Source organism: Triturus cristatus, chromosome 10, assembly GCF_964204655.1.
Source record: "Triturus cristatus chromosome 10, aTriCri1.1, whole genome shotgun sequence".
Lineage (NCBI taxonomy): Eukaryota > Metazoa > Chordata > Amphibia > Caudata > Salamandridae > Triturus > Triturus cristatus.
The window spans coordinates 1,044,655,679-1,044,681,194 of record NC_140593.1 but is presented as its reverse complement, the minus strand read 5'-3'; the positions used below and the strand labels follow the sequence as shown (position 1 = coordinate 1,044,681,194).

At 43.3% G+C, this 25,516-nt stretch overlaps 1 protein-coding gene across 2 annotated transcripts in view; it reads right to left on the bottom strand.

Moving 5' to 3' along the window:
• Window positions 1-25,516, bottom strand: part of RNF216 (ring finger protein 216) — an 883,004-nt gene that overhangs the window by 435,497 nt on the left and 421,991 nt on the right. For both annotated transcript variants that reach the window (XM_085629139.1, XM_085629141.1), the window contains one exon: window positions 14,276-14,413. In XM_085629139.1, the coding sequence (XP_085485265.1) occupies window positions 14,276-14,413 (138 nt within the window). The remainder of the gene's footprint in view (window positions 1-14,275; window positions 14,414-25,516) is intronic.

Sequence of the window (25,516 nt, the reverse complement as noted above, 5' to 3'; positions counted from 1 at the left end):
GCAATGTCCTGCTGGAGGGCCGAGCGCGTGGTCGCTATCGCCTCCAAAACGCGGTCGAATTGCTGCTGCAGAGGTGCACCACCGGCCTCCTCTGGACCTCCACGTTCCTCCTTGTCCTGGGTCTCCAAGTCCGAGACGACCGGGGCAGTCCCCTTGGCACCTCTAGGTTTCCCCATGTCGCCGGCCGTTCTCCGCCCGGGTCCCGGAGCAGGCGTCCCCGAGTGTCGGCACCGGCTACGACTCCCTCGGGTGCCAGGCCTCAGGTCAAGTGCCGGAGATCTCCGTCTCCAAGGCCCGTTGGATCGTCCCAGCCGCGGTCCGTGCCACCACCTTGCCGTCCGGGGGCACCGTGGAGGAGGCGGGGACAATCGTCGCCGGGCCGGGCAGGCCCACACGGCCGACCGAGTGTCACCAGCTCTACCGGACGACTCGCGGTTCCAAAGGGTTACGCCTCCCATGGGAGTGGGTCAGCCAAGAGAAAGTAGCCAAGTACGATGCAGGGAGTGGGGCCACCGTCGGGATCTCCAGTTGTCCCAACGTGGGCTCCGCTATGGTGTGGGCATCCGTTCATCCGAGTGCGATCCCCAGTAGAAGATACCACTCTGACCGATGTCCAGTTTCAATCCCCACCGGGAGACCACCGAACAGGGGGCGCCCCGTCATCAGCGACGATCCTCCAGTCTATCGGATCCGGCCATGGGGACAAAGAAGTCCGGGCGCCATGTTGGGTCACACTCCGCAGTTCCCTTAACTGCAATTTGCACCGGGTCACCGCTCGTGCCGATCACGCTGGGGGCCCCGGCAGGTCTCCGTTGGGCCGGTCACCAAAACATGGGGGTCGGGGTGCCCCGTAGCCGCCGATTTACAGGATAATCACGGGCTCAGTCCCGGAGCCGAGCTCTCAGGCGACCATCGCCATCGGCGCCCAAGCCACGCCCATTCAAAGAAATTTCGTTTTGTGACTAATGTGAAAAGAAATGTAGTAATATATTTAAATAAAATAAAGGATTTTGTTTTTTAGTTTTTTTCAGGTATTGCTGAAGAGCAGTGAACAAAATTTAAGATGCCTACAAAATCCAGAGTTAAAAAAACCCAGAAAAAAAACGTATATTTGAAGACAACTGGAGGACCAAAGTTAGTAGAAGATGCTCATGTTGGGAAAAAGAAAAAATCTTCTGGTAAGCAGAAAAAACAATTTCTAAAAAATATATTCAAAAGAAGGAAAAATGTACAAAATGTCTGTACTGGAAAGAATGTTTTGAAAAGAAAAGGACAGGAAAAAATTGAGAATTTAGTTAATGCAAATATACCTTCTGCAACTGAAAAGATTTACATAAACAGAAAAACAGCGTTTAAAGAGATACGTAGAAAAATGTTTCAGAGAAGAGTTATGTCCAATTTGATAAAGGATGTGAAGAAATATAAGCAAAAGAGTAAGTTTTATAAAAGAAAAAAAGAAATTGAAGTCATTGCAGCAAAGGCATTAGAATTAAAAAGGAAACTATTCATTTTAATTTTGAATAGGATGCGTACATTAGACAAAATGGTTAATGTACTGAAATCACATAGCAAAAGGAAAAGAGTAGTGAACAGAACAAACTTTTGTAAAGTGTTTTTAGGAAAGTGGATGCATAGTTCAAGTAGTGAACCTTTTTTTAATGAAGAGAGCTATTTTCAAAGTAATAGTTTGCTGCATGCAGTTGACACCAGAGGTCGTGGTTACGAAGTGACAAATGGTTGCATAATGGAGAAGGAGATAATGGTTCCAAGAGATGAGGTACAAGTGATGGCGGATGAGGCTATGGGGAGACGTCCTAAAGCCCCAGTGTACACTTGGAATTGTAGTAGTATTTGCACTGTGCGTCAGGAATCTATTGACAAATTTCGTGAGTTTCTAAGAGAATATAGAAAAAAAAAGTATAAAACAGAAGATTAAGGTGCTTCAAAGTCTGGATCCATGCAGAGTGAGAGAGAATACTGGTTTGCAGGGTCATTCTCTGGCTTGTCTATCTAGAAAAGTGTGTAATAGTGTTTTCCATCATTTTAGGAAGCTGGCTGTTCATCATACTGAAATGAGAAAGTTTGTGAGACGGTTGTATTTTGCCAAAAGTCCAGCAATAAAGTTAAATGAATTGAATAGGGCTCTGTTCCGAGGAACGGTATCAGATGTAGAGAAGGTTGTTGATGAAATTCAGTTTTGTTACTTTGGTCCTGAACAAAACAGTGCAGAGAAGGACACAGTAAATGAGGAAGAAGTGGAAGAGAATGTAGAACCCTCTGTAAGTAACACATTTAATGATCATATAACAAAATTTGCAATAATCTCTAATGAAAGACCAAATTTTACTTGTATTTGTTGCCGCAGAACTCATTATAGAAAACAAACTAGGAATGTTGATCTCTACAGAAAGAGTGAAAATGAAGATAATTATAAGTGGAAGGATTTTGCCACATATATATTTCTTGAAAATTGTTTTGATTTGGGTGAAGATCAGCGTATTTGTAAATACTGTTACAACAAGTTAGAGGAAAATAGAATGCCGACCAGAGCTGTACATAATAATTTAGAATTGGATGCTATTCCTGCTGAACTTTCTGAATTAAATACATATGAGTCTATACTCATTCAATGTGTTCATCCGTTCCAGACCATAGTACGTATGGAGCCCAAAACTGGTAAATAACCTCCTTCAGATTTACTGAGAGGTTTAAAAGGTAGAGTGGTGTATTTGCCCTTGGATTTGAAAAAAAATATGGAAACTATTGATGCAGATACTTTGGAAACTGAACCATTAATTATTCTGGTTAATGGTGTACCTACAAAGAATAAGAAGATTTGGCAGGAGCTGGTAGATGTGCGGAAAGTACAAAGAGCAAATTTGTATTTGAAAAGGAATAACAAATGGTATGAATCAATTTATATAGAAGAAGAAGAAGAAGAAGATTTACAAGAAGACACAGAAACACCAACTGGACAAATTGAAAAAGTGGACAAGTCAAAGGAAGAAGAAATTTATGAACATTTTAGCATACATCCTCTTCATTCAAAAGAAGTTATGGGAGACAATATTGATCTCTTTCAGATGAAGAAAGCAAAAGGAACTCCCGTGAGTGTATGGGAGGAGAGCTTGGAAGCTCGATGTTTTCCCCAGCTGTTTCCTAAAGGAAAAGGAGGACGATATGATGAACGTCCGGAACAGATTCCAGCTTCTGAGTATCGGACTACAAGACTATATGCTGAAGATCCCAGATTTCGACAAAGTATTCCTTATTTGTTCCATCTTTTATTTGAAAGCGATTTGTCTGCACTGTCTTATGCAGTAAATCACATTTTAAAAAGTGGAGTACATTTACAAAATGTGTCTGCTAAGGATTTTATGGAGAAAGTGCAGCACCGAGATGATCATTTGGAAACACAACTGATCAATCTGATGGCTTGTCAGCGTGGGACAAATGAATATTGGTACCGACGCCATGGTGAATTAAAATGCATGTTACGGAATTTAGGAACACCAACATGGTTCGTTACCCTAAGCTGTGCCGAGTACGCTTGGGATGATTTACTGGATTTTCTACGAGAGGCAAATTCAAAAATTAAAAAAATCGAATACAAGACAGCAGGAGAACTGTGCTCATTGGATCCAGTTAATGTTTGCAGATATTTCAATCATAGATTTGAGGCTATGATGTCCTTCATCTGCAATAAAAAAAATCCACCTCTTGGAGAAGTAGTAGATTTCTTTTGGAGAAAAGAGTACCAGGCAAGAGGTGCTCCTCATATTCATATGCTGTTGTGGATCAAGGATGCCCCAAAGTTTGGAACAGATACTGATGAAGCAGTGTTATCTTACATTGAAGAATATGCAACATGTGCTATACCAAAAAGCACAGAAGAGAAAAAGTTAAAGGAGCAAGTTTTACGTTTCCAAAGTCATCGGTGTGGAAAGTACTGTCGACGGAAATACAAGAGCAAAGATAAATACTACACTAAATGTCGATTTGGATTTCCTAGACCTGTTCTTTCAAATGGAAGAGTAAACAGTTTTATGTCAGCTGTGAGACATACTATCACAAGAAAATCACCTAAGAATACCTACAACCTAAAAAGAAAAGAAGAATAAAAAAATATAAATGACTACAACCCAGTCATTTTATCCATGTGGAACACTAACATGGATATACAGTATGTAGCTGACAATTCCATTGCTGTTGCTCGATATGTAACGTCTTACATTACGAAATCAGAAAAAACAGAATTGAAGGAAATGTGGGAAGAGATTTCTCACGAGAAGACTGTCAGTAAGAAGCTGTACAGTTTCAGTTTGAAGATGTTATCGCATCGAGAAATTGGATCCTACGAATGTTCAGATAGATTATCTTCTGCAAGTCTCTACTCGAAATCAAGAAGAATAATTTGGGCAAGTTTAGGCCTTGCAGCAATGAGAAATCGGGTACTGAAATCTGTTGGAGAAATTGAATATTTGGCCGAGAGTGACCCACAAAGTACAGATATTTTGAAATCAAACATGTTGGACACATATTATCCAAAAAGAAGTCAACATCTGGAGAACATGTGTCTCTATGAAGTGCTGCAGAACTACATTTATTCACGGAAAGCCGCAGAAGACATCAACAATGGAAAATATAAAGTCATTGGTGAGGAAGGATGTTTGGTGAAGCAAACAAAAGGAAGTTTGATAAATCACAGGAAGCTGAGTTGCGACACTACTGACAAAAAGGAATTTTACTACTTGGCTCTTTTACAGCTGTTTAAACCATGGCGTTCAGAGGACGAACTACTGGGAGAATTTCAAAGCTATGAAGATTCTTTTAATGCTTGCAAAGACAGCATACAATGCAGTACATTCACAACTTATCTGCAAATGTTAAATGAAGAAATCGAACAGGAAACTACAATTGCAGCAGAAGTAGCTAGAGACAGTTCTCAAGACAGCCAAAGTTCAGGAACACTCAGTCAAGATCCCCTAGGACAACCAATCGTTGAAAATGAAGCATCAATAGCTATGAATGAAGTGGAAACGGCTATGAATCAAGCACAAGAGGAATTTATAGACTTACAAAATTTGGAAAGACAACTGAATGAAGAGCAGCAACAAATTTATGAAGAGATCAGAAGCAAAATTGATCACGGATTTCAACATGAAAAAAAAAGAGTGCTCATGCACATCATTTCATCCAATCAGGATGTATGTAAGCGGACAAGCTGGAACTGGGAAAAGTTTCCTTATAAAAGTCATCAGAAGCTACCTACAGCAAAAAACGGATTCTACTTTGTCTTGTGTGGTTACTGCTCCAACTGGGTTAGCAGCATATAACATAAAAGGAATCACTTTACATCGTTTGCTAATGTTACCAGTGGAGCATGAGAACAAAATACAATACAACAAGCTAACTGGAGAAGCATCCTTGGAAGTTTCATGAGTATTGAAGAAGATGCAAGTTCTCATTATTGATGAGGTGAGCATGGTATCAAACTTAATGCTTGCCTTTGTGCATTTAAGAATGCAGCAAATTTTGAAGACAGACTATGACATGTTATTTGGTGGAAAACACGTCATAGTTTTTGGAGATCTTTTGCAACTTACTCCAGTTAAAGGACAACCAGTGTTTAATACTGTCACACATGAAGACACGAAGAAGTCATTGGGAAGCATCGGAAATACAAATATTTGGTCCTTCTTTGAGTACAAGGAACTTACTACTAATATGAGGCAAGCAAGCGATGAAGAATATGGAAGTATTCTGAAAGATATCAGAATTGGACTACTCACTGAAGCTGGCAAAAAAGCATTACAGAGTCGGCTGCTACATAATTTATTTCCAAAGGAAGAAATAGTTGCAGAGAAGATATACAAGAACATTGCAGAAAACAAAAGTGTCATCTGCTTAATGCCAACTCTACGTGAATGCTCAATATTCAATGAGGAGCTTTTGAAATTGGAAAAGGAAGAGATCAGGAAATTGGAAGCAGTTGACAAAATTGAGGATGGAAGAATTACTGTCACAGTAACAGGCACACTGAAAAATAAATTGAATTCACTAGAGAAGAACATTTCCAAAACAGCTGTATTAGAAAAAAATCTATATGTTTGCATGAACTGTAGAGTATTTTTAAGGAGAAATTTGGATGTTGAAAAAGGTTTAGTTAATGGAGCTATGGGAAGAGTTGTGGGTTTTATTAATTATCAGAAAAAAGATGGAATTGAATGTTTAAAAATAAAATTTGATCAGATCGAAGAAGTTAAAGACATTTGTCGTTGTACAGTTCGTTTCATGCTTGTGAAAGACTTATATGTACGTAGGAAGCAGTTTCCGTTTTCGCTAGCATATGCTGTAACTATTCACAAGTCTCAAGGATTGACTGTAGATTGTGCATTTGTGAACATTGGTTCAACTGCGTTCAAAGAAGGTATGGCTTATGTAGCTTTGTCACGAGTGAAAACATTATCAGGTTTATTCATGATCGACTTTGATGACTCAAAAGTTAGTGCTGATACAAACTGTGTAAAGGAGTATAATAGATTAAGAAGAACCTATGCTCCTCATTTAGGTCAGTATCCTTTATTGGAGAAACGTGTAGTTTCTCGTAAAAGGAGAAATGAGAATATCTGTAATGAAGATGTAGAGAGGAGGAAAAAAAAGAGGAGTGATGTAATTGCAAGCAAAAAGAGTAAGGAAAAAGAAGAACAGGTTGTAGGATGTCATTTTGAAAATAGCTCTGGTGTCAACTGCTACGCTAATGTAGTGCTGAATGTTGCATTTTATCCGGAAAGTTTGCAAGAGCAGATAATAGTAAATCAGGGAAAAAGATTCTGTTCTGAGCTGAGTCTCCTTTTTCAAAAGCTGAGTAATGATAAAACTCAAATAGAAAGTGCTACTGAAATTAGAAAAGTTTTAGATGTATGTTCAGGACGAACACAGTTTTCTCAAAATGAACAGCAAGATGCACACGAATTTGATGTTTTTTCTTCAAGTACTGGAAGAAGAAGTTGCAATTGATATTTTATTTGGTCTCTCTTATAAATGGGAACATAGTTGTGAAAACTGTTATAATATATGTGGCTCTAATGTTGATAATGAAAGGTTTATTTATTTGACATTGCCAGAGAGTAAAACAGTCACTTTTGCTAAATTAGTTAAAGATGCTAATCATAGCATGCAATGCGGTGAGTGTCAATCTGACATGTTTTCAACATTAATTTTAAAGGAATACGGACAGTATGTAATTTTAATGATGCAACGATGTAGAGCTGATGGTTCAAAATTGGATACTTTAATAAAGAAGTTTACAGGACAGCAATTATCAATTTCAGGAAAAACTTTTGTAAATGTTGCAATAATTTTCCATGAAGGACCTACTGTTACTTCTGGACATTACACAGTTTATCTTAAATGTGAAAAAGGCTGGACACTGTGTAATGATTCCCAATTGGTTTTTAAGCAACGTTTGCCTTTTGATTTAGCAAATTCCTATCTAATCTTCCTGAAACCTAAATTTTAGAGAGACTTGGCAAAATCTGGACAAAACAATTTTACCATTTTATTGGATTACCATTGGAATTTTCAAAAAAAAGATTTTTTAAATTATCATTTGGCCTAATGGAAAGATAACCAATTGTAATGTGGACTTTTATAATTTTTTATGAAACTTTCAAAAACCAAAAATTTAGATAAAATTGGTAACATCTGCACAATTCAAATTTTGGAATGTTATTGGAGTGCCATTGGAAATTTTTTCAAAAAAGATTTTTAAAATTACTATTTGGCCATGCGGAAAAGTAACCAATTCTATTGTGGACTTAATAAATTATTAATAAATCTTTCGGGAACCAAAATGTTACAGAGAATCGGTGAGATCTGTACAAATTTAACTTTAGAATTTTATTGGATTACCATTGGAAATTTAATCAAAAAAGAATTTTAAAATTACTATTTGGCCTAAAGGAAATGGAATCAGATGTATTGTGGAGTTATTTGAGATATAATATTGTGATTATACTTCTGAAACAAAAATATCAGACGGTATTTTAAAGAAATAAGTATTGTTTTTAGATGATATTTTTTTAGAATATTATGCATTTCTATAATGTTAAGTTTAAGTGAGAAGAGATTCTGGGCTTTTTTAATACAATCTTTGAGATTGTTATTTTTTTTTGCCCGCTGTTAAATGATGAATGCAATTGCTTTCACAATTTATAGTGAAATGCAATATATTCTGAAAACAGCAAAAAAAAGGAAAATTTTTTTTTTGATAAATATGTAAATATGTGTACTGTATTATAAAATGTTTTAAAAAATATTAATACTTTTTTCTTTTTTTTCAGATTGATATAGAAAATTTACGAAAACTAGAACCATTTTAAAAGCAATTTTTAAAAAAAATAAATGAATAAATATTTTTTTGAGTGGGTATGGTAAGTCACCAATATCATGGTTCCTTTTTTTCTACTTCTCTACAATCACATTTTCAGTTTTTAATTGTAGTCTCTCCAAAAAAATAAAAAAATAAAAAAAACCTTGGGTGCGCGCAGGGTGCGCGCACCTCAAAAAAATTTCAAAAAAATATCTAAAAAAAAAATTTGTTTGGTTTAGTTTATAAGTGGCTCTTAAAAGAGCCCTTGAGTTAATGGAGGGAAACAGGAAGAGAAAAACGCAAAAAAAGAAAAAACATCTATGGCCTAGTGCACGGATGCGCATCAAATTTTCTCTGAAGGAGATCAAGACTGGTCTCCCCCACAGAAATAAGAGAACCGCAATCAGTGCACCGTGTAGACAACCTCGCCAAACAAGGTGGACCAACAAGAGGTATAGAAACAGGTGAAGGCACCATCGCAGCTGAAGTGCTCCCCTGAGCTGCCGAAGATGTGCTCGGCTGAGCTGCTGCTGATGTCGTCGGCTGAGCAGGTGGAGGGTTTTCTCCAGAAGCTCGACGAAAAGTTACTGGATGCATTTTGTAAACATGTCTCAACATAGTGTGAATGCTAAAAGAATATTTCTTGTTAGGATTCCCACGAGATAAGACTTTTTTTACAAAGTAGACATGTAACTTTCGGTGCATTTACCTTTTTCTGACCTTCTGGAAAAGAGAAAAACTGCCATATAAAGCTGTCTTTCTGCTTCCTGTTCCTCTGCCTCTCAAGAGTGTCCTGGTCACTGTCTGAAGTAGGTTGCTGTTCAGCCATTGTCTCTCAACAACAGAATAGCTCCTTCTCCAAAGGAATCAGAACTAATAATGAGGGGAGTAGGTGTGGTTTGGGAAGAATCTGGAACAGAAAGTACTTCAAACCAATCAAAAGTGATGATTCTTGATCACATGACTTGCCATGAGGGGATTGGGTGTGGTATTGAAACAATTAGAAACTGAAAGTAATGATAACCAATAAGAAATATTGTTTTATTATGTATAAACCCGAGGTGCACGCACTGCGCAAGCTCCGAGCGCGCACCCCGTGATGACGTATGCATGAACGCGTAAGCGCGCAGGTGCATACGTCATATGCGCGTACCTAGCACGCATACGTTGAACACGCGTATACGCGACCGTTATTGCGCATAATTTTAGCGTATGCGGAAGTAAACCGCGTCGAGCGCGTAGGACGCATGCACGCATACATACGTACGCATACGTACTGGGTGCGCGCTCCCAGCGCGCACCATGAAGTATATTTGCGTACGTAAATAACGTACGCCGGAATTCATAAAAAACTTACGAAATAGTACTAGGAGCGCGCTCAGAGCGCGCACCCCAAGAATTTATATAAAAAATAAAAAAAAAAAAGTGGACATAAAATAATTAAAAAAATTTAAAAAAAAGAAAAAATTATCCTAATTGAATTTTTAAAAAAAATAATTTAAAAAAAGATACAGATAATATATAAATGAATATATAGTAATTTTATTTTAATAAAAAAAAATATCTTTAATTAAAAATACATAACTTAGCATATAAAAAACCGTACAAATTCACTGAAAAAACCAAAGGTTTCAAAAACGTTATAGTTAGGAATTAGCATTTAAAAAACCTTGCAAATTCAATGAAAAAACCATAGGTTTCACACACGTTATAGTTAGGAATTAGCATTTAAAAAACCTTGCAAATTCAATGAAAAAACCAAAGGTTTCACACATGTTATAGTTAGCTGGACATTTCACTCGTAAAAAACCAATGAAATTCCCCCGTTATAGTTAGTTCAGCTAACTATAACTCGCGCGCCCGCAATGCACTGCTGATGACGTCACATATTACATCACTCATGACATGGTCAGTGACATCACTCATGACATCACTGATGACATCTCAAATGACATCACTGATGACATCACTGATGACATCATCCTTGTGATAGAGTGGCAGACCACCTCTTCCCCTAATATAACCTTTGATACACACATTCAAAAATAGAAATTAAAATTTTAAAAACAATGGACATACCAATACCAGTTACAACAACCTATACAGTAATTCTAAGATCCACATACACATCCACTCATTCACCAACAGTCCTATACAGTCACTCATACATGTACTCACTCATCATATGTACTCATACACCTATACATCCTGTTACACAATGCCACTCATCCATAGAGTTACTCACACACATAGTCACTCATGCTAATAAAGAATCAAACATCCATTTACTTGCATATACAGTTATACACACACCACCACACTTACTTCTACGGAAACTTACACATACTTAGTCTTTTAAACAATCACTTATAGAAACACATACTTATTCATACAGGAACTCTTTCAATCTCTCACACTCACATATACTCGCTTATATACACCAATAGTCACATATACTAGTTTAAAGCATATGTAGTTACTCATAAAGACACTATTGAGACAGTCATTCACCCACTAACACACCCATACACTCACTCATCCAACCATAGAGTCCTGCACACATGCTGTCTTCAACACATACAAAGAGTGAGTCACTCATTCATGCACCTATGCACTACGTAATACCCCCACCGAACCATGCAGACACTCAGACTGATACTCATAAAACCAACTAATAACCAATATACACACCCATGTAGCTACTCACCAACCCATGCAGCCACTTATACACAAAGTGAGAGACTGATACAGATATTTACATATTTAAACATTACTCACTAAGCCATGTATTCACTATGATACACTTAATCAGTCAGTTACACAATCAATTTTTCAAAAACAAATCATCCATTTAGACACTTATATACCCATTTATTCTTCCATCGACCTTGAGGTATACATATATAAAACATATTTTATTTTCAGAAACACACACATTCACTGGATGATGACATCAGTGATGTCATCAGTGATGTAATTTGAGATGTCATCAGTGATGTCATCAGTGATGTCATGAGTGATGTCACTGACCATGTCATGAGTGATGTAATATGTGACGTCATCAGCAGTGCATTGCGGGCGCGCGAGTTATAGTTAGCTGAACTAACTATAACGGGGGAATTTCATTGGTTTTTTACGAGTGAAATGTCCAGCTAACTATAACATGTGTGAAACCTTTGGTTTTTTCATTGAATTTGCAAGGTTTTTTAAATGCTAATTCCTAACTATAACGTGTGTGAAACCTATGGTTTTTTCAGTGAATTTGCAAGGTTTTTTAAATGCTAATTCCTAACTATAACGTTTTTGAAACCTTTGGTTTTTTCAGTGAATATATATATATATATATATATATATATATATATATATATATATATATATATATATATATATATATATATATATATATATATATATATATATACATATACATATACATATACACATATATATATATATATATATACACAATATATTTTTTGGGGGGGAACCCCCCACACTCCTGAACGTTCCTTAAATGCATGGTAAAGGCATACATTTTAAAAGCATACCTATTCTAAAAACATGAGTGGCAAAAGATGCATGGTAAAAGGTACAACGTGGTAAAAACCTCATTGTAAAGGCTGTTTCCCACAGGGGAGTACAGTGTCCTACAGTGGAGTGCCGTAGAGTGGAGTGCCGCAGAGTCAAGAGTGGCGTGTAGTGGCACAGAATGGAGTAGAGCATGGGTACTTGCAAACATTTCCCCGGGCCCACAAAAGTAGTCTGTGGCATGCCCAAGGGCTGCACCAATACTAGCAATGCAAGGGTCGGGTGATGAAAGGTGGACGTAGGAGCACATGAAGCAGAAGCATGGTGTGGACAACAAACCAAGCCTTCACATGACTTCTGCCTGCCACCAACGCATGTAAGAGGAAAAGATATATTCATTTGGTGACTGAATTGCAAACCGTGAAACCAGGAAACCTGGCGTCAGTCCTGGCTTTCCCACTCGACAAAATAGTGTGATCCTAGGCAATTGGTTAATATCACTTTTCCTCCTATTTCTTCATTGCCACATATGAGAGCCCCTTAAAATAGAGTTCAGGATGTGTGTTGCACAAAACCGTCTCTTGTGTTTTATTTAATAAACTATAATGTTGTTCCACTTGTATAACAACCAAGGCTACACACAAGGTGCACCTGACAAATGACCTAAAGATAAGTTGTCTAGCACACCATCTTTTCTTCTTTACCTTTACTTTAGCTAACGTGTAAATAACATATGCCCGTTTGTTTCACAGCCTTTGGGAATGTTCCTGTTGTCAAGTAAAAAGCAGCTCAGTACTGCTGTTCTCCAGGGGTCTCAATTAATGGTCAGGAGGGCACCGTGCGGCACCCGGGTCATACTTTGAGTATGCCAGAGTGGAGTGATATAGAGGGGACAGCATAGAATGGAGTAATGTGTAGTAGCTTAGGGTACAGGGGAACAGAGTGTTGTAGAGTGGACTGGCGTAGAGTGGAGTATGCATGGTGTGATAGTGCACTGCTACTGCAGACAACAGATTTTCAATTGAAATGACCATTACATTTACACAGACATACAGCACACAAAATGTGTGTAAACTTCAGAATTACAAAAAAATGTGTTTCATTTGTGCTTTCCTAATTCGGATATATTCTGAACTATTTGCACAGTTAATTTACAGACATTTAAATGTTGTGTGCTAGAAAAAAATAACACCCTTTCCTTTCACATGGTATCCAGCAGGAGTCTCACATAAATCCTCTCACTTTGAAGCCAAAGAGAAAAGTAAACACCAAGCTGCCTCACAAGACAGAGCCTGTTATTTGACATCTGTCTTTGACTGCACAGCGCAAAGTGACAAGATAAGAATGACAATTTCAAGGCCACTTTACAGAAAAAAACAAGCACTAGTGGAAGACTACAAGGTGCGATAGTAAACAGACTATGCTCTATGGGAGGGGCAAATGCATGCTGGACAGCCTAAATAAAAAAGCCAGCAAAGAGAAAGCAAACAAATGTGAGTTACAAACTACAAAGCCAATGGTAAGCAATCAGCTAATGCATTCCAAGGGAAGCTTTAAGAATGTCCCCAATAAGTCTTTGCAAATAAGACAACTGCACTGTCTGGTAGCTTAAACCTAAAAATGGGACTAGTAAGGGTAAAACACAGTGGGTGATGAAAGCATTTATATGGAATTGAAGGGACCCAGAATGAGGCAATGGAAGTATTAGCTTTGTGAAGCCAAGATGGATAGATCATATGGATAGCCCTTGGGAAAGTGTGCAAAGAAATGCACAAGGAGGAGCATAGACACAATATGATGATAGTAAAGAGAAATGAGAAATATGAGCAACGTTTATCAATTTTGGATGAAAAAAATGTATCCGAGCAAGTCAAAAAAGAAGGGGAAGCATATCAAAGGTAAGTGGGATGCTAAATTACCCAAAATGACAAAGGAGACGTTGTGGGTGAAGAGATTATGATCAGTTGCTGATATTACATTAAGCATGCAAAAGTGACAAGCCCGGGGGGGGGGGGGGGGGGGCTGGGGGGGGGGGGGGGGGGAGAGAAATTGGGTGGCACCAAAGTAATATCTTAAAAAACGTTGAATTTAAATACAATACCCAATATAATTTTAAAGTCAATGTCCAAGAGTATTACTGCAGACTCAATTGTAATTTTATTGTCAAAGTAGCCCATGTGGAGAGCAAAAATGAACATTGGTGTATTTCAACGGTGAGGCCATTTGCCTAAGTTGTGAATGGTGAAATATCCATAACGCACAGCAGCAAAAATATAAACGCAAGGAAACTAAAGTCACATGTTGAATGAACAGTGCAATTCAAGTCATCTAAAGTACAGAACACTTTTAATCTATTTTCTTTGTTCCACTTACCTTTCCTGAGCCGAAGACTGCTTCCTGAGCATATCTAATGAGGCACTCCTTGCAGAATAGGTGGCCATCTGCACACTGTGTCAGCTCTTCAAATGCAAACTCTCCATAGCAGCAGCGACACTCAATCATCTGGCCATCCTACAAAACACAAATACAAAAAAAAATGTAACAATCCTTAATATCAAGAAGCAGCCTAGCCGCCACCATGTGCACAAATGCACGCACAATTGAACTTCCAAGAAACAATTAATCCCAAAGAATGTTTCTCTGATAAACCCCCAAAAAGCCACTTAATGCTGTTATGATCCAGCTTACACTTACCCATTCACTTTCAATATCACTGGAATAAAAAAGAAAGCAAAGAAGGCAGTACCAGTGAATAGTTTAACAAAACTTGAATGCGGGCTTTAAACAACAAGGTGGGTAACATTTCTTCACAGGCGGTATGCTGTTCTGTTTATTTAATACGTATAAACTAGTTTATGGTTTATAAAAGTATTGTTGTAGCCACTACGTTGAGGGAGATCTATGCAATGTCCACAACACAAGGCTAGTCAACCCATATCACTCATACACTGAACTGGTGGAGTGGATTTATACACATAGCACAGCCTTATGACTGACATCCACTTGATTCACATGCCATATTTTAATATGCTGTATTACACCTGTAGAAAGGTGAAGTATTATGTGGGGATGCTGGTTAGGCTTCACCATGCAATATTCTCACAGACCATAAAGATGGTCCTTGGATTCACAATAATAAATCCTTAGCTCAGTCAAGGTAGCGTGGCAAAGAGCAGTTACAATTTACTAGAGGAACATGTGTTAAGCATTTCAGAGCACCAACATGGATGATAAGTAATTGACACTCCTCAAAAGAAATCCGAAATTAATTTATAAAAAGATAGCAGATTTTTATATTAATGTAGACACCAAGAGGGGGCGCTAGACGGCACGCTGCAGAATGGCTGCACACTAGTACTTTTCCACCGGTCGGGGACACGATCCTGAATGAATATGCTACTTACCAGTATGCATCTGTTCTTGGCATGTAGGGCTGCTGACATTCATATCTGTGCATAGATCGCCGCCTAGTGTTGGGTCCGGATGTTTGCACGTTGTTGTCCTGGAAGAGTCTTCGAAGTATCCTGGGATAGGTGACTCCTCCCCTGGACTACAGTGCGCATGGGCATCCTCTCCATCCTCAGATTGTTTTTCGCCATTGTGGCAGTGATGGAGTAGATACAGAAAGTGATGACCATGCTTACAGTAATTCTGAGAGCTGCAGCTGTTACAGGCGCCGGGGAGGAGGGAGGGCGATATGAATGTCAGCAGCCCTACATGCCAAGAACAGATGCATACTGGTAAGTAGCATATTCAGTTCGAGGCATGTGGGCTGCTGAATTCATATCTGTGCATAGAATACATAGCAGTACCTCCTATTAGCGGCGGCTACCAGTGCCAGCTGCAGCGGTCTGAAAAAGAGTTTTGAGAACAGCCTGTCCTACAGCTGCCTGCTGTTTTGATTGCACATCCACACAATAGTGTTTGGTAAATGTGTGTGTAGTGGACCAGGTGGCTGCTCTACATATATCATGCAAAGGGATGTTTCCTAGGAAAGCCATGGAGGCCCCTAACTTACGTGTTGAGTGGGCTCGTGGTGGAATCGTTAATGTGCGTTTAGCCTTTTGATAGCAAATTTGAATACATTTAACGATCCATCTGGCTATACCTGCTTTGGAGATAGCGTTACCTTTGTGGTGTGGGGCAAAAGCAACGAAAAGTTGTTTTGTCTTCCTAAAGATCTTAGTCCTGTCGATATAGTACATGAGGGCTCTCTTCACATCTAGTGTATGGAGTGCTCTTTCTGCGACAGTCTGTGGGTTTTGAAAGAAAACAGGCAGTTCAATAGTTTGATTCATGTGGAACTGCGATATGACCTTGGGCATGAATTTGGGGTTGGTACGTAGTACGACCCTGTTGGCGTGAACCTGTATAAATGGCTCTTGAACGGTTAGTGCCTGGAGTTCACTAACTCTTCTTAAAGAAGTGATCGCCACTAGGAAAGCTACTTTCCAGGTAAGGAATTGAATCTCGCATGAGTGTAGAGGTTCAAAGGGTGGACCCATCAGGCGTGTGAGGACCAAGTTGAGGTTCCACATTGGAGCCGGTGGGTGGCTTGGAGGAATTACTCGTTTGAGTCCTTCCAAGAATGCTTTGATGGCAGGCACTTTGAATAAAGAGAGGTGCTGCCTGTTCTGGAGATAGGCTGATATTGCGGTCAAATGGACACGTATAGAGGTGTACGCCAGATTGCATCGGTATAGGTGTAAGAGGTAACAAATTATGTTTTGGATGGATGTGTCTAGCGGGTTAATGTCATTATTATTGCAGTAAATGACAAACCTTTTCCATTTGGCTGCATAGCAAGCTCTGGTAGTGGGTCTTCTAGCTTCCTTAATGATGTCCATACAGTCAGGTGGCAGGTTTAGGTAGCCAAACTCTAGGACTTCAGGAGCCAGATCGCCAGGTTCAGCTGTTGCGGATCTGGGTGCTGAATCTCTCCATGGTTCTGCGTCAAATGCACGGGTTTGATCCGTAGCCTTTGATGCGGCACCACGGAAAGTTCGAGAAAAGTGGTGTACCATGGCTGGCGTGCCCACGTTGGAGCAACCAGGACGAGTGTCAGGGAGTGTTGTCTGAGTTTGCGAGCCACCAGCGGTATCAATGGCGCTGGGGGAAAAGCGTACGCAAATCTGCCGGACCAGTTCATCCATATCGCATTGCCCTGCGATTGTGGGTGTGGGAACCTGGCGGCAAAGCTTTGGCATTTTGCATTTTCGCTTGTGGCGAATAGGTCTATCTCTGGATGACCCCATTGCTGGAAGTACGGTTGGAGTACTGATGGGTGTAACTCCCACTCGTGCATCTGGTGGCTGTGTCTGCTGAGCAGATCCGCCATCTGGTTGTCTTTGCCGGGGAGGTGTTCTGCCATGAGGAACATGTTCCTCTGAATGGCCCACTTCCACATGCTCTGAGCCAGATGAGACAACTGTGGAGAGTGTGTTCCTCCCTGCTTCTGTATGTAGTACATGGCGGTCATGTTGTCCGTCCGGATCAACACGACTTTGTTGCACAAGTGTACTTTGAATGCTTTCATTGCCAGGAAGATTGCCATCAATTCCAGGAGGTTGATGTGCATCTTCTTTTGTTGTGTTGTCCATAGTCCCTGCACTGTGTAGTTGAGTACATGAGCTCCCCATCCCTGGAGAGACACGTCCGCTGTCAGTATTATTTGTGGAACAGGCTCTTGGAACGGTCGGCCCTTGCAAAGGTTTTGTGGATTCCACCAATGCAGAGAGTTGTATGCCCGACCGCTCACCAACACTAGGTCTTTCAACTGTCCTTGAGCCTGATTCCACTGACGTGCTAAGCACTCCTGAAGCGGGCGCATATGTAGTCTCGCGTGTGGGACTATGAAAATGCAGGAGGCCATCATGCCTATCAACTGCATGAACACTCGCGCGGGAAGGGAGTGTTGGGGTTTGAACTTGGAAATCAGCATTTGCATGCTGTTGATTCTCACTAAATTTGGCTGAGCTGTGGCCCCCAGAGGGTCTATAGTCGCACCTAGGTACTGTTGTACGTGTGCGGGTTGGAGATGGGATTTTGGGTAATTTAGTGAGAACCCCAGACTGTGAAGGAGGTGAATGGTGCGGGACATGTGGCTGGCACATTGCTGGGCTGACTTTGCTTGAACAAGCCAGTCGTCCAGGTAAGGGTAGACGTGTATGTGCTGCCTCCGTAGATGTGCCGCCACAGTAGCTAGGCACTTTGTGAAAACTCTGGGTGCTGTTGTCACGCCGAAGGGAAGGACTTTGAACTGGTAGTGCTGCCCCTGAACAGTGAACCCGAGGTATTTTTTGTGTGAGGGGTGAATGGGTATGTGGAAATACGCATCTTTGAGGTCCAGTGTGGCCGGGAAGTCTCCCTGCTTGAGCAGCGGGAGGACTTGCTCGGAGAGAATGTAGCGGTTCAGGGGTCTGAGGTCTAGTATAGGTCTGAGTGACCCGTCCTTTTTCGGTATTAAAAAGTACAGGGAGTACACCCCCGTACCTTGCTCGTGGACGGGTACGACCTCTATTGCGCCTTTTAGTAGCATACTTAGCACTTCCTGCTGTAAGAGCGTTAAGTGCTCTGAGGACATAGGACGGTGTTTTGGAGGTTTTGTGGGTGGAGTTGAGGTTAATTATAGGCAGTAACCGTGTTTGACAATATCTTTGACCACCTGTCCGTGGTGATGGAGTTCCACGTGGACAGGAACCTTTGTAGCCTTCCCCCGACAGGTGTTATGTGGTCGGGAGGAAGGAAGGGAGAGGGCGTCACTGTTTGTTCTTGGGGGAGGACCTGGTGTTGCCGTATCCGCGTCCTCTGCCCTTTGTGCTTGAGCCACGATAACCACCCCGGGTGTTCTTATCGTAGGAGCTTTGTGTGTTACCCTTGTTGTAGGTTTGCTGTGACCCCTGTCCTCTACCTGTTCCTCTATTTCCGGGGCGACGAAAGGAGCCGCTCGGAAAGGACTGCGTTTGGAGAGCCCCCATGGACTTTGCAGTGTCTGTGTCTTTTTTTAATTTTCTCTAGGGTGGTGTCAACCTCTGGCCCGAATAAGTAGTCGGGGTTGACAGGCTGGTTGAGGATGTTATTTTGTACCTCAGGTTTGAATCCGGAGATTCGCAACCAGGCGTGTCGTCGCAACATGACGCTAGTGTTTATGGCTCTGGCAGCTGTATCCGCGGCATCCAGTGCACACTTAATGGATGCGTTTGTGAGGAGTTGTCCCTCCCTGATGAGGATCTCTGCTCCTTCTTTGAATTGGTCAGGGAGATGTTGGAGTAATTGTTCTAATGTGTCGTAGTGTGCTCGATCGTAGCGAGCAAGGAGCGCCTGAGTATTGGCAATGCGCCATATGTTAGCTGCCTGGGCCGCAACCCGTTTGCCGGAGGTCTCTAGCACCTTGGACTCTTTGTCCGGGGGAGGAGCGTCACCTGTTTGCGAGTGTGCCCGTTTGCGAGCATTCGCAACTACTATGGAATCCAGAGGTAACTGGCCTCTAATGTAGGTAGGATCCCCAGGCGCCGACCTGTATTTCTTGTCGATCCTGGGGTTTATTACTCTTGCCCTGGTGGGTTCCTTGAAGATGTCCTTTGCTGGTTTGAGGACACCCTTCAACATGGGTAGAGTTTTTATATGACTCTGAGGATGCGAAAGTATCCATGAGAAAGTCGTCCTCGACGGTGTCAGAGTGGAGTTGCACACCATGGTTGGCCGCAGCACGTTCAATGAGGGCGTTGAATGCGGCAGTGTCCTCTGTGGGAGATGTTTTTGCTCCATAGAGTTGCGGGTCCTGTGTATCCATAGGTGCACCCGAGTCCACAGGGTCATCCCAGGCTTGGTCAGGGTCCTGTTGGCCTTGAGGGTCCATCTCTCCGGGGTAGGGGACGTGGTCACCCATGTAGTCCTCCAAAACGTCTGTTTCGGAGTGTGTGGGAGAGAAGGACTGTGGATCTTGGTAAGAGGAATGGAGTGGTTCGTAAAGAACTGGTTCCGAAGCCACTGGCTGCTTTTTCTTAAGCGGGATCCGATAGGAGTCCAAAGCTGGCTCTGAAGTTATTCTCCTCTTGTGGAGCATCATCCTGCCGGTGTCGGCGTCGATGATGTGTGATGGAGACGTCTCTGCAGGAGAGCGTTCGGCAGGCGTGATCGTGGTGTGGGTGACCCGTGTTCTGATGTGGAACAGTTTTGGGGCCGTGGATGGCGGCAGGCCAAAAGTGATGTTGGCTGGTGCCGAAGAGGCTGGTGGAGCTTTTATCGGCTCGGAGCCTGGCGTGTCCTGGAGGACTGCTTTGTGTTTGATGCGTTGCGCAGCAACGGGCCGCACCTGGAGCGCCATCGATTCCTTTGCGCCGACCGGTTCTGTAGAGGCGGGCGTGGACTTCTTCGGCGCCAGTGGGTCATCGAGTCGAGGAGCAGTAGTGGCCGTCGACGTCGTTGATGAGTGTGCCTTTGGTGGTGCTGTCGAAGAGGTGTGAGACGCAGCAGGCAGTTTGACCTTTGGGGTCGGAGCCGATTGTTTCGGTGCCGGGAGCCGAGTAGGTTTGGTGGCACCGAAGGTCTTTTTCCGTGTGTCGGCGCCGACGTCGGCTGCTGCAAGCTCGGCACCGAAGTCTCGTTTGGTGCGGTCGGTGCCGACGGGTTTTGCTGGCGTCGAAGGTGTGGTGGGCCTCGATCCGACCAACGTTACTTTTGGTTTCGGTTTCTGGGGAACCAATACAGGTTTCGGTTTCGGTTTGGAAGAAGGGAAAATAGCCGTTTTGTGTAGTAATGGCTGCCGCTGAATGTCCGAGGCCGGGCCAGAGGGCGGGGCCGAAGAACTGCGGGATAGGTCTTGGGTAAGGCCCGAAGGCGATTCCTCGACCGGAGCCATAGATTGGTGCACTGGGACATCCTCAGTCTGTACGGGTAGGCCTTGCTCGTCACCGGAGCTACTCTCTTCGGCCCCTAAGGCCTCATTGTAGTCTCCTACCTCGGTGTCGGCTTCATCTCTGTGGAAGTCGTTCTTCGACGCCTTCCGATCCGGAGTCGTGTTCGGAAGCGGGGCTGGAGGGTAGGTTCTCCCCGTCTTCGACATCTTCGTCCTCGGCGCTGAAGATGTTGGCCGGGGCCGGCGCCGCTTGCTGCGCTTCGAGTCTCGCTGCTAGTCGATTCCGGAGGGTCTTCTTGGATCGGAATCGTGCACAGGCCATACATGTAGACTCGTCGTGATCCGGTGAAAGGCATTTGTTGCACACCGGGTGGACGTCGACATGGGGATATTTCGCATTGCATACAGGACACCGCTTGAATGGTGTCCTCTATTCCATCGTCGATGACGGGTCGATGGTCGGGAAAGATGCGAAAAAGTTGGTTCTGGAAGTTAGTAAACTAACAAAGATACTATCGATACCGATCGTAAACAGTACCGACGCGAACTAAAGGCCTTTTGGCCTGGAAAAAGTTTTTCCTAACTTGAGTCAAGATAAGCACATCCGAACCCAATGGCGGAAAAAAACAATCTGAGGATGGAGAGGATGCCCATGCGCACTGTAGTCCAGGGGAGGAGTCACCTATCCCAGGATACTTCGAAGACTCTTCCAGGACAACAACGTGCAAACATCCGGACCCAACACTAGGCGGCGATCTACGCACAGATATGAATTCAGCAGCCCACATGCCTCGAACAAAAAAGCACCATATTTGGTAACCCGGAGTTATAATAAACGCAGGAATGTAAATCGGAATAGCAGCGCAACAAGATACCGGCGCTGATGGCAAGAAATAATGTGCCTTGGCAGAGAAATTCAGCTCGGAAGGTGAGACTCCCGGCCCTTCACATTAAAACAAGATGGAGGGGACGTACGTCGCAGCGTGGACGAAACTGAAACCATATCGCTGGTCCAGGGGCCGTTAGCTACCGAGATACCATGGGCTATCTACGAGTCACCTTGTGTTACTGGTGGGCGGCTTGGAGCTGAGCCTGAAACATTTGCCCTGCTAGAGTGCGAAGTGTGTACACACGTGCTAGAGGAAAACAGGAGAAATCGCTGGAAGTGGTGCGGGTCATTTGCCTTGCTGCGTCACTGCTCCTGGTGGCTTTGCTTCGAGTCGCTGGAACATCGCACAGCGGGGGAGAAACAACTGTTTTTTGTATACAATGAATATGCTACTTACCAGTATGCATCTGTTCTTGGCATGTAGGGCTGCTGACATTCAAATCTGTGCATAGATCGCCGCCTAGTGTTGGGTCCGGATGTTTGCACGTTGTTGTCCTGGAAGAGTCTTCGAAGTATCTTGAGATAGGCGACTCCTCCCCTGGACCACAGTGCGCATGGGCATCCTCTCCATCCCCAGATTCTTTTTCGCCAGTGTGGCAGTGATGGAGTAGATATAGGAAGTGATGACCATGCTTATACAGTAATTCTGAGAGCTGCAGCTGCCACAGGCGCCGGGGAGGAGGGTGGGCGATATGAATGTCAGCAGCCCTACATGCCAAGAACAGATGCATACTGGTAAGTAGCATATTCAGTTCGAGGCATGTGGGCTGCTGAATTCATATCTGTGCATAGAATACATAGCAGTACCTCCTATTAGCGGCGGCTACCAGTGCCAGCTGCAGCAGTCTGAAAGAGAGTTTTGAGAACAGCCTGTCCTACAGCTGCCTGCTGTTTTGAGTGTACATCTACACAGTAGTGTTTGGTAAATGTATGTATAGTGGACCATGTGGCTGCTCTACATATTTCCTGTAAAGGAATGTTTCCCAGGAAAGCCATGGATGCCCCTAACTTACGTGTTGAGTGGGCTCGTGGGGGAATCGTTAATGTGCGTTTAGCCTTTTGATAGCAAATATGAATACATTTAACGATCCATCTGGCTATACCTGCTTTGGAGATGGCGTTGCCTTTGTGTTGTGGAGAAAAGGCAACGAAAAGTTGTTTTGTCTTCCTAAAGTCTTTAGTTCTGTCAATATAGTACATGAGGGCCCTTTTTACATCTAGTGTATGGAGCATTCTTACAGCGACATTTTGTGGATTCTGAAAGAAAACCGGCAGTTCAATAGTTTGATTCATGTGGAACTGCGATATTACTTTAGGCATGAATTTGGGGTTGGTACGCAGTACGACCCTGTTTGCGTGAACCTGTATGAATGGCTCTTGAATGGTTAGTGCCTGGAGTTCACTAACTCTTCTTAACGAAGTGATTGCTACTAGGATAGCTACTTTCCAGGTGAGGAATTGAATCTCACATGAGTGGAGAGGTTCGAAGGGTGGACCCATTAGTCTGGTGAGGACCAAGTTGAGGTTCCACACTGGTGCTGGTGGGTGTCTTGGGGGAATTACTCGTTTAAGTCCCTCCAAGAAAGCTTTGATGGCAGGCACTCTGAATAAAGAGAGGTGCTGCCTGTTCTGGAGATAGGCTGCTATTGCGGTTAAATGGATGCGTATTGAGGTGTATGCCAGATTGCATCGGTATAGGTGTAAGAGGTAACAGATTATGTTTTGAATGGATGCGTCTAGCGGGTTGATGTCATTGTGGGTGCAGTAAATGACAAACCTCTTCCATTTAGCTGCATAGCAAGCTCTGGTAGTGGGTCTCCTGGCCTCCTTGATGATTTCCATACAGTCAGGTGGCAGGTTTAGGTAGCCAAACTCTAAGACTTCAGGAGCCAGATTGCCAGGTTCAGCTGTTGCAGATCTGGGTGCTGAATTTCGCCATGGCTCTGCGTTAGGAGTGCAGGTTTTATCCGCAGCCTTTGATGCGGCACCACGGAAAGTTCCAGAAAGGTGGTGTACCATGGCTGGCGCGCCCATGTTGGAGCAACTAGGATGAGCGTCAGTGAGTGCTGTCGCAGTTTGCGTGCCACCAGCGGTATTAATGGCGCTGGGGGAAAAGCGTACGCAAATCTGCCGGACCAGTTCATCCATATCGCATTGCCCTGCGATTGTGGATGTGGGAACCTGGCGGCAAAGCTTTGGCATTTTGCGTTTTCGTCTGTGGCGAATAGGTCTATCTCTGGATGACCCCACTGTTGGAAGTACGGTTGGAGTACTGATGGGTGTAGCTCCCACTCGTGCATCTGGTGGCTGTGTCTGCTGAGCAGATCCGCCATCTGGTTGTCCTTGCCCGGGAGGTGTTCCACTATGAGGAATATGTTCCTCTGAATGGCCCACTTCCACATGCTCTGAGCCAGATGAGACAACTGTGGAGAGTGTGTTCCTCCCTGCTTCTGTATGTAGTACATGGCAGTCATGTTGTCCGTCCGGATCAACACGACTTTGTTGCACAAGTGTACTTTGAATGCCTTCATTGCCAGGAAGATTGCCATCAGTTCCAGAAGGTTGATGTGTATCTTCTTTTGCTGTGTTGTCCATAGTCCCTGCACTGTGTAATTGAGTACATGAGCTCCCCATCCCTGGAGAGACGCGTCCGCCGTCAGTATTATTTGTGGAACAGGCTCTTGGAACGGTCGGCCCTTGCAGAGGTTTTGTGGATTCCACCAATGCAGAGAGTTGTATGCCCGACCACTCACCAACACTAGGTCTTTTAATTGTCCGTGAGCCTGATTCCATTGACGTGCTAAGCACTCCTGAAGCGGGCGCATATGTAGTCTCGCGTGCGGGACTATGAAAATGCAGGAGGCCATCATGCCTATCAACTGCATGAACACTCTCGCAGGAAGGGAGTGTTGTGGTTTGAACTTTGAGATCAGCAGTTGCATGCTGTTGATCCTCACTAAATTTGGCTGAGCTGTGGCTGCCAGAGTGTCTATGGTCGCGCCCAGGTACTGTTGTACGTGTGCGAGTTGTAGATGTGATTTTGGGTAATTTAGTGAGAATCCCAGACTGTGAAGAAGGTGAATGGTGAGGGACATGTGGCTGGCACATTGCTGGGCTGACTTTGCCTGAACAAGCCAGGCGTCCAGGTAAGGGTAGACGTGAATGTGTCGTCGCCGTAGATGTGCAGCCACTAGCTAGGCACTTGGTAAAAACCCTGGGTGCTGTTGTCACGCCGAAGGGGAGGACTTTGAACTGATAGTGCTGTCCCTGAATAGTGAACCTGAGATATTTCCTGTGTGATGGGTGGATGGGTATGTGGAAGTGCGCATCTTTGAGGTCTAATGTGGCTAGGAAGTCTCCCTGGCTGAGCAGCTGGAGAACTTGCTGTAGGGTGAGCATATGAAAATGCTCTGACAGAATGTAGTGGTTGAGGGGTCTGAGGTCTAGTATAGGTCTGAGCGACACGTCCTTTTTTGGGATTAGGAAGTACAGGGAGTACACCCCTGTCCCCTGCTGGTTGACGGGCACGACCTCTATTGCACCTTTTTGCAGCATACTTAGCACTTCCTGCTGCAATAATGCTAAGTGCTCTGCGGACATAGGACGGTGCTTTGGCGGTATTTTGGGTGGAGTGGAGGTTAATTCGAGACAGTAACCGTGCTGGATAATATCCCTGACCCACCTGTCCGTGGTGATGGCTTTCCACATGGACAGGAACCGCTGGAGTCTCCCCCCGACAGGTGTTATGTGGTCGGGGGGGAAGGGAGAGGGCGTCACTGTTTGTTCTTGGGTGAGGACCTGGTGTTGCCGTAACCGCGTCCTCTGCCCTTGGTGCTGGAGCCACGATATCCACCTCTGTTGTTTTTAT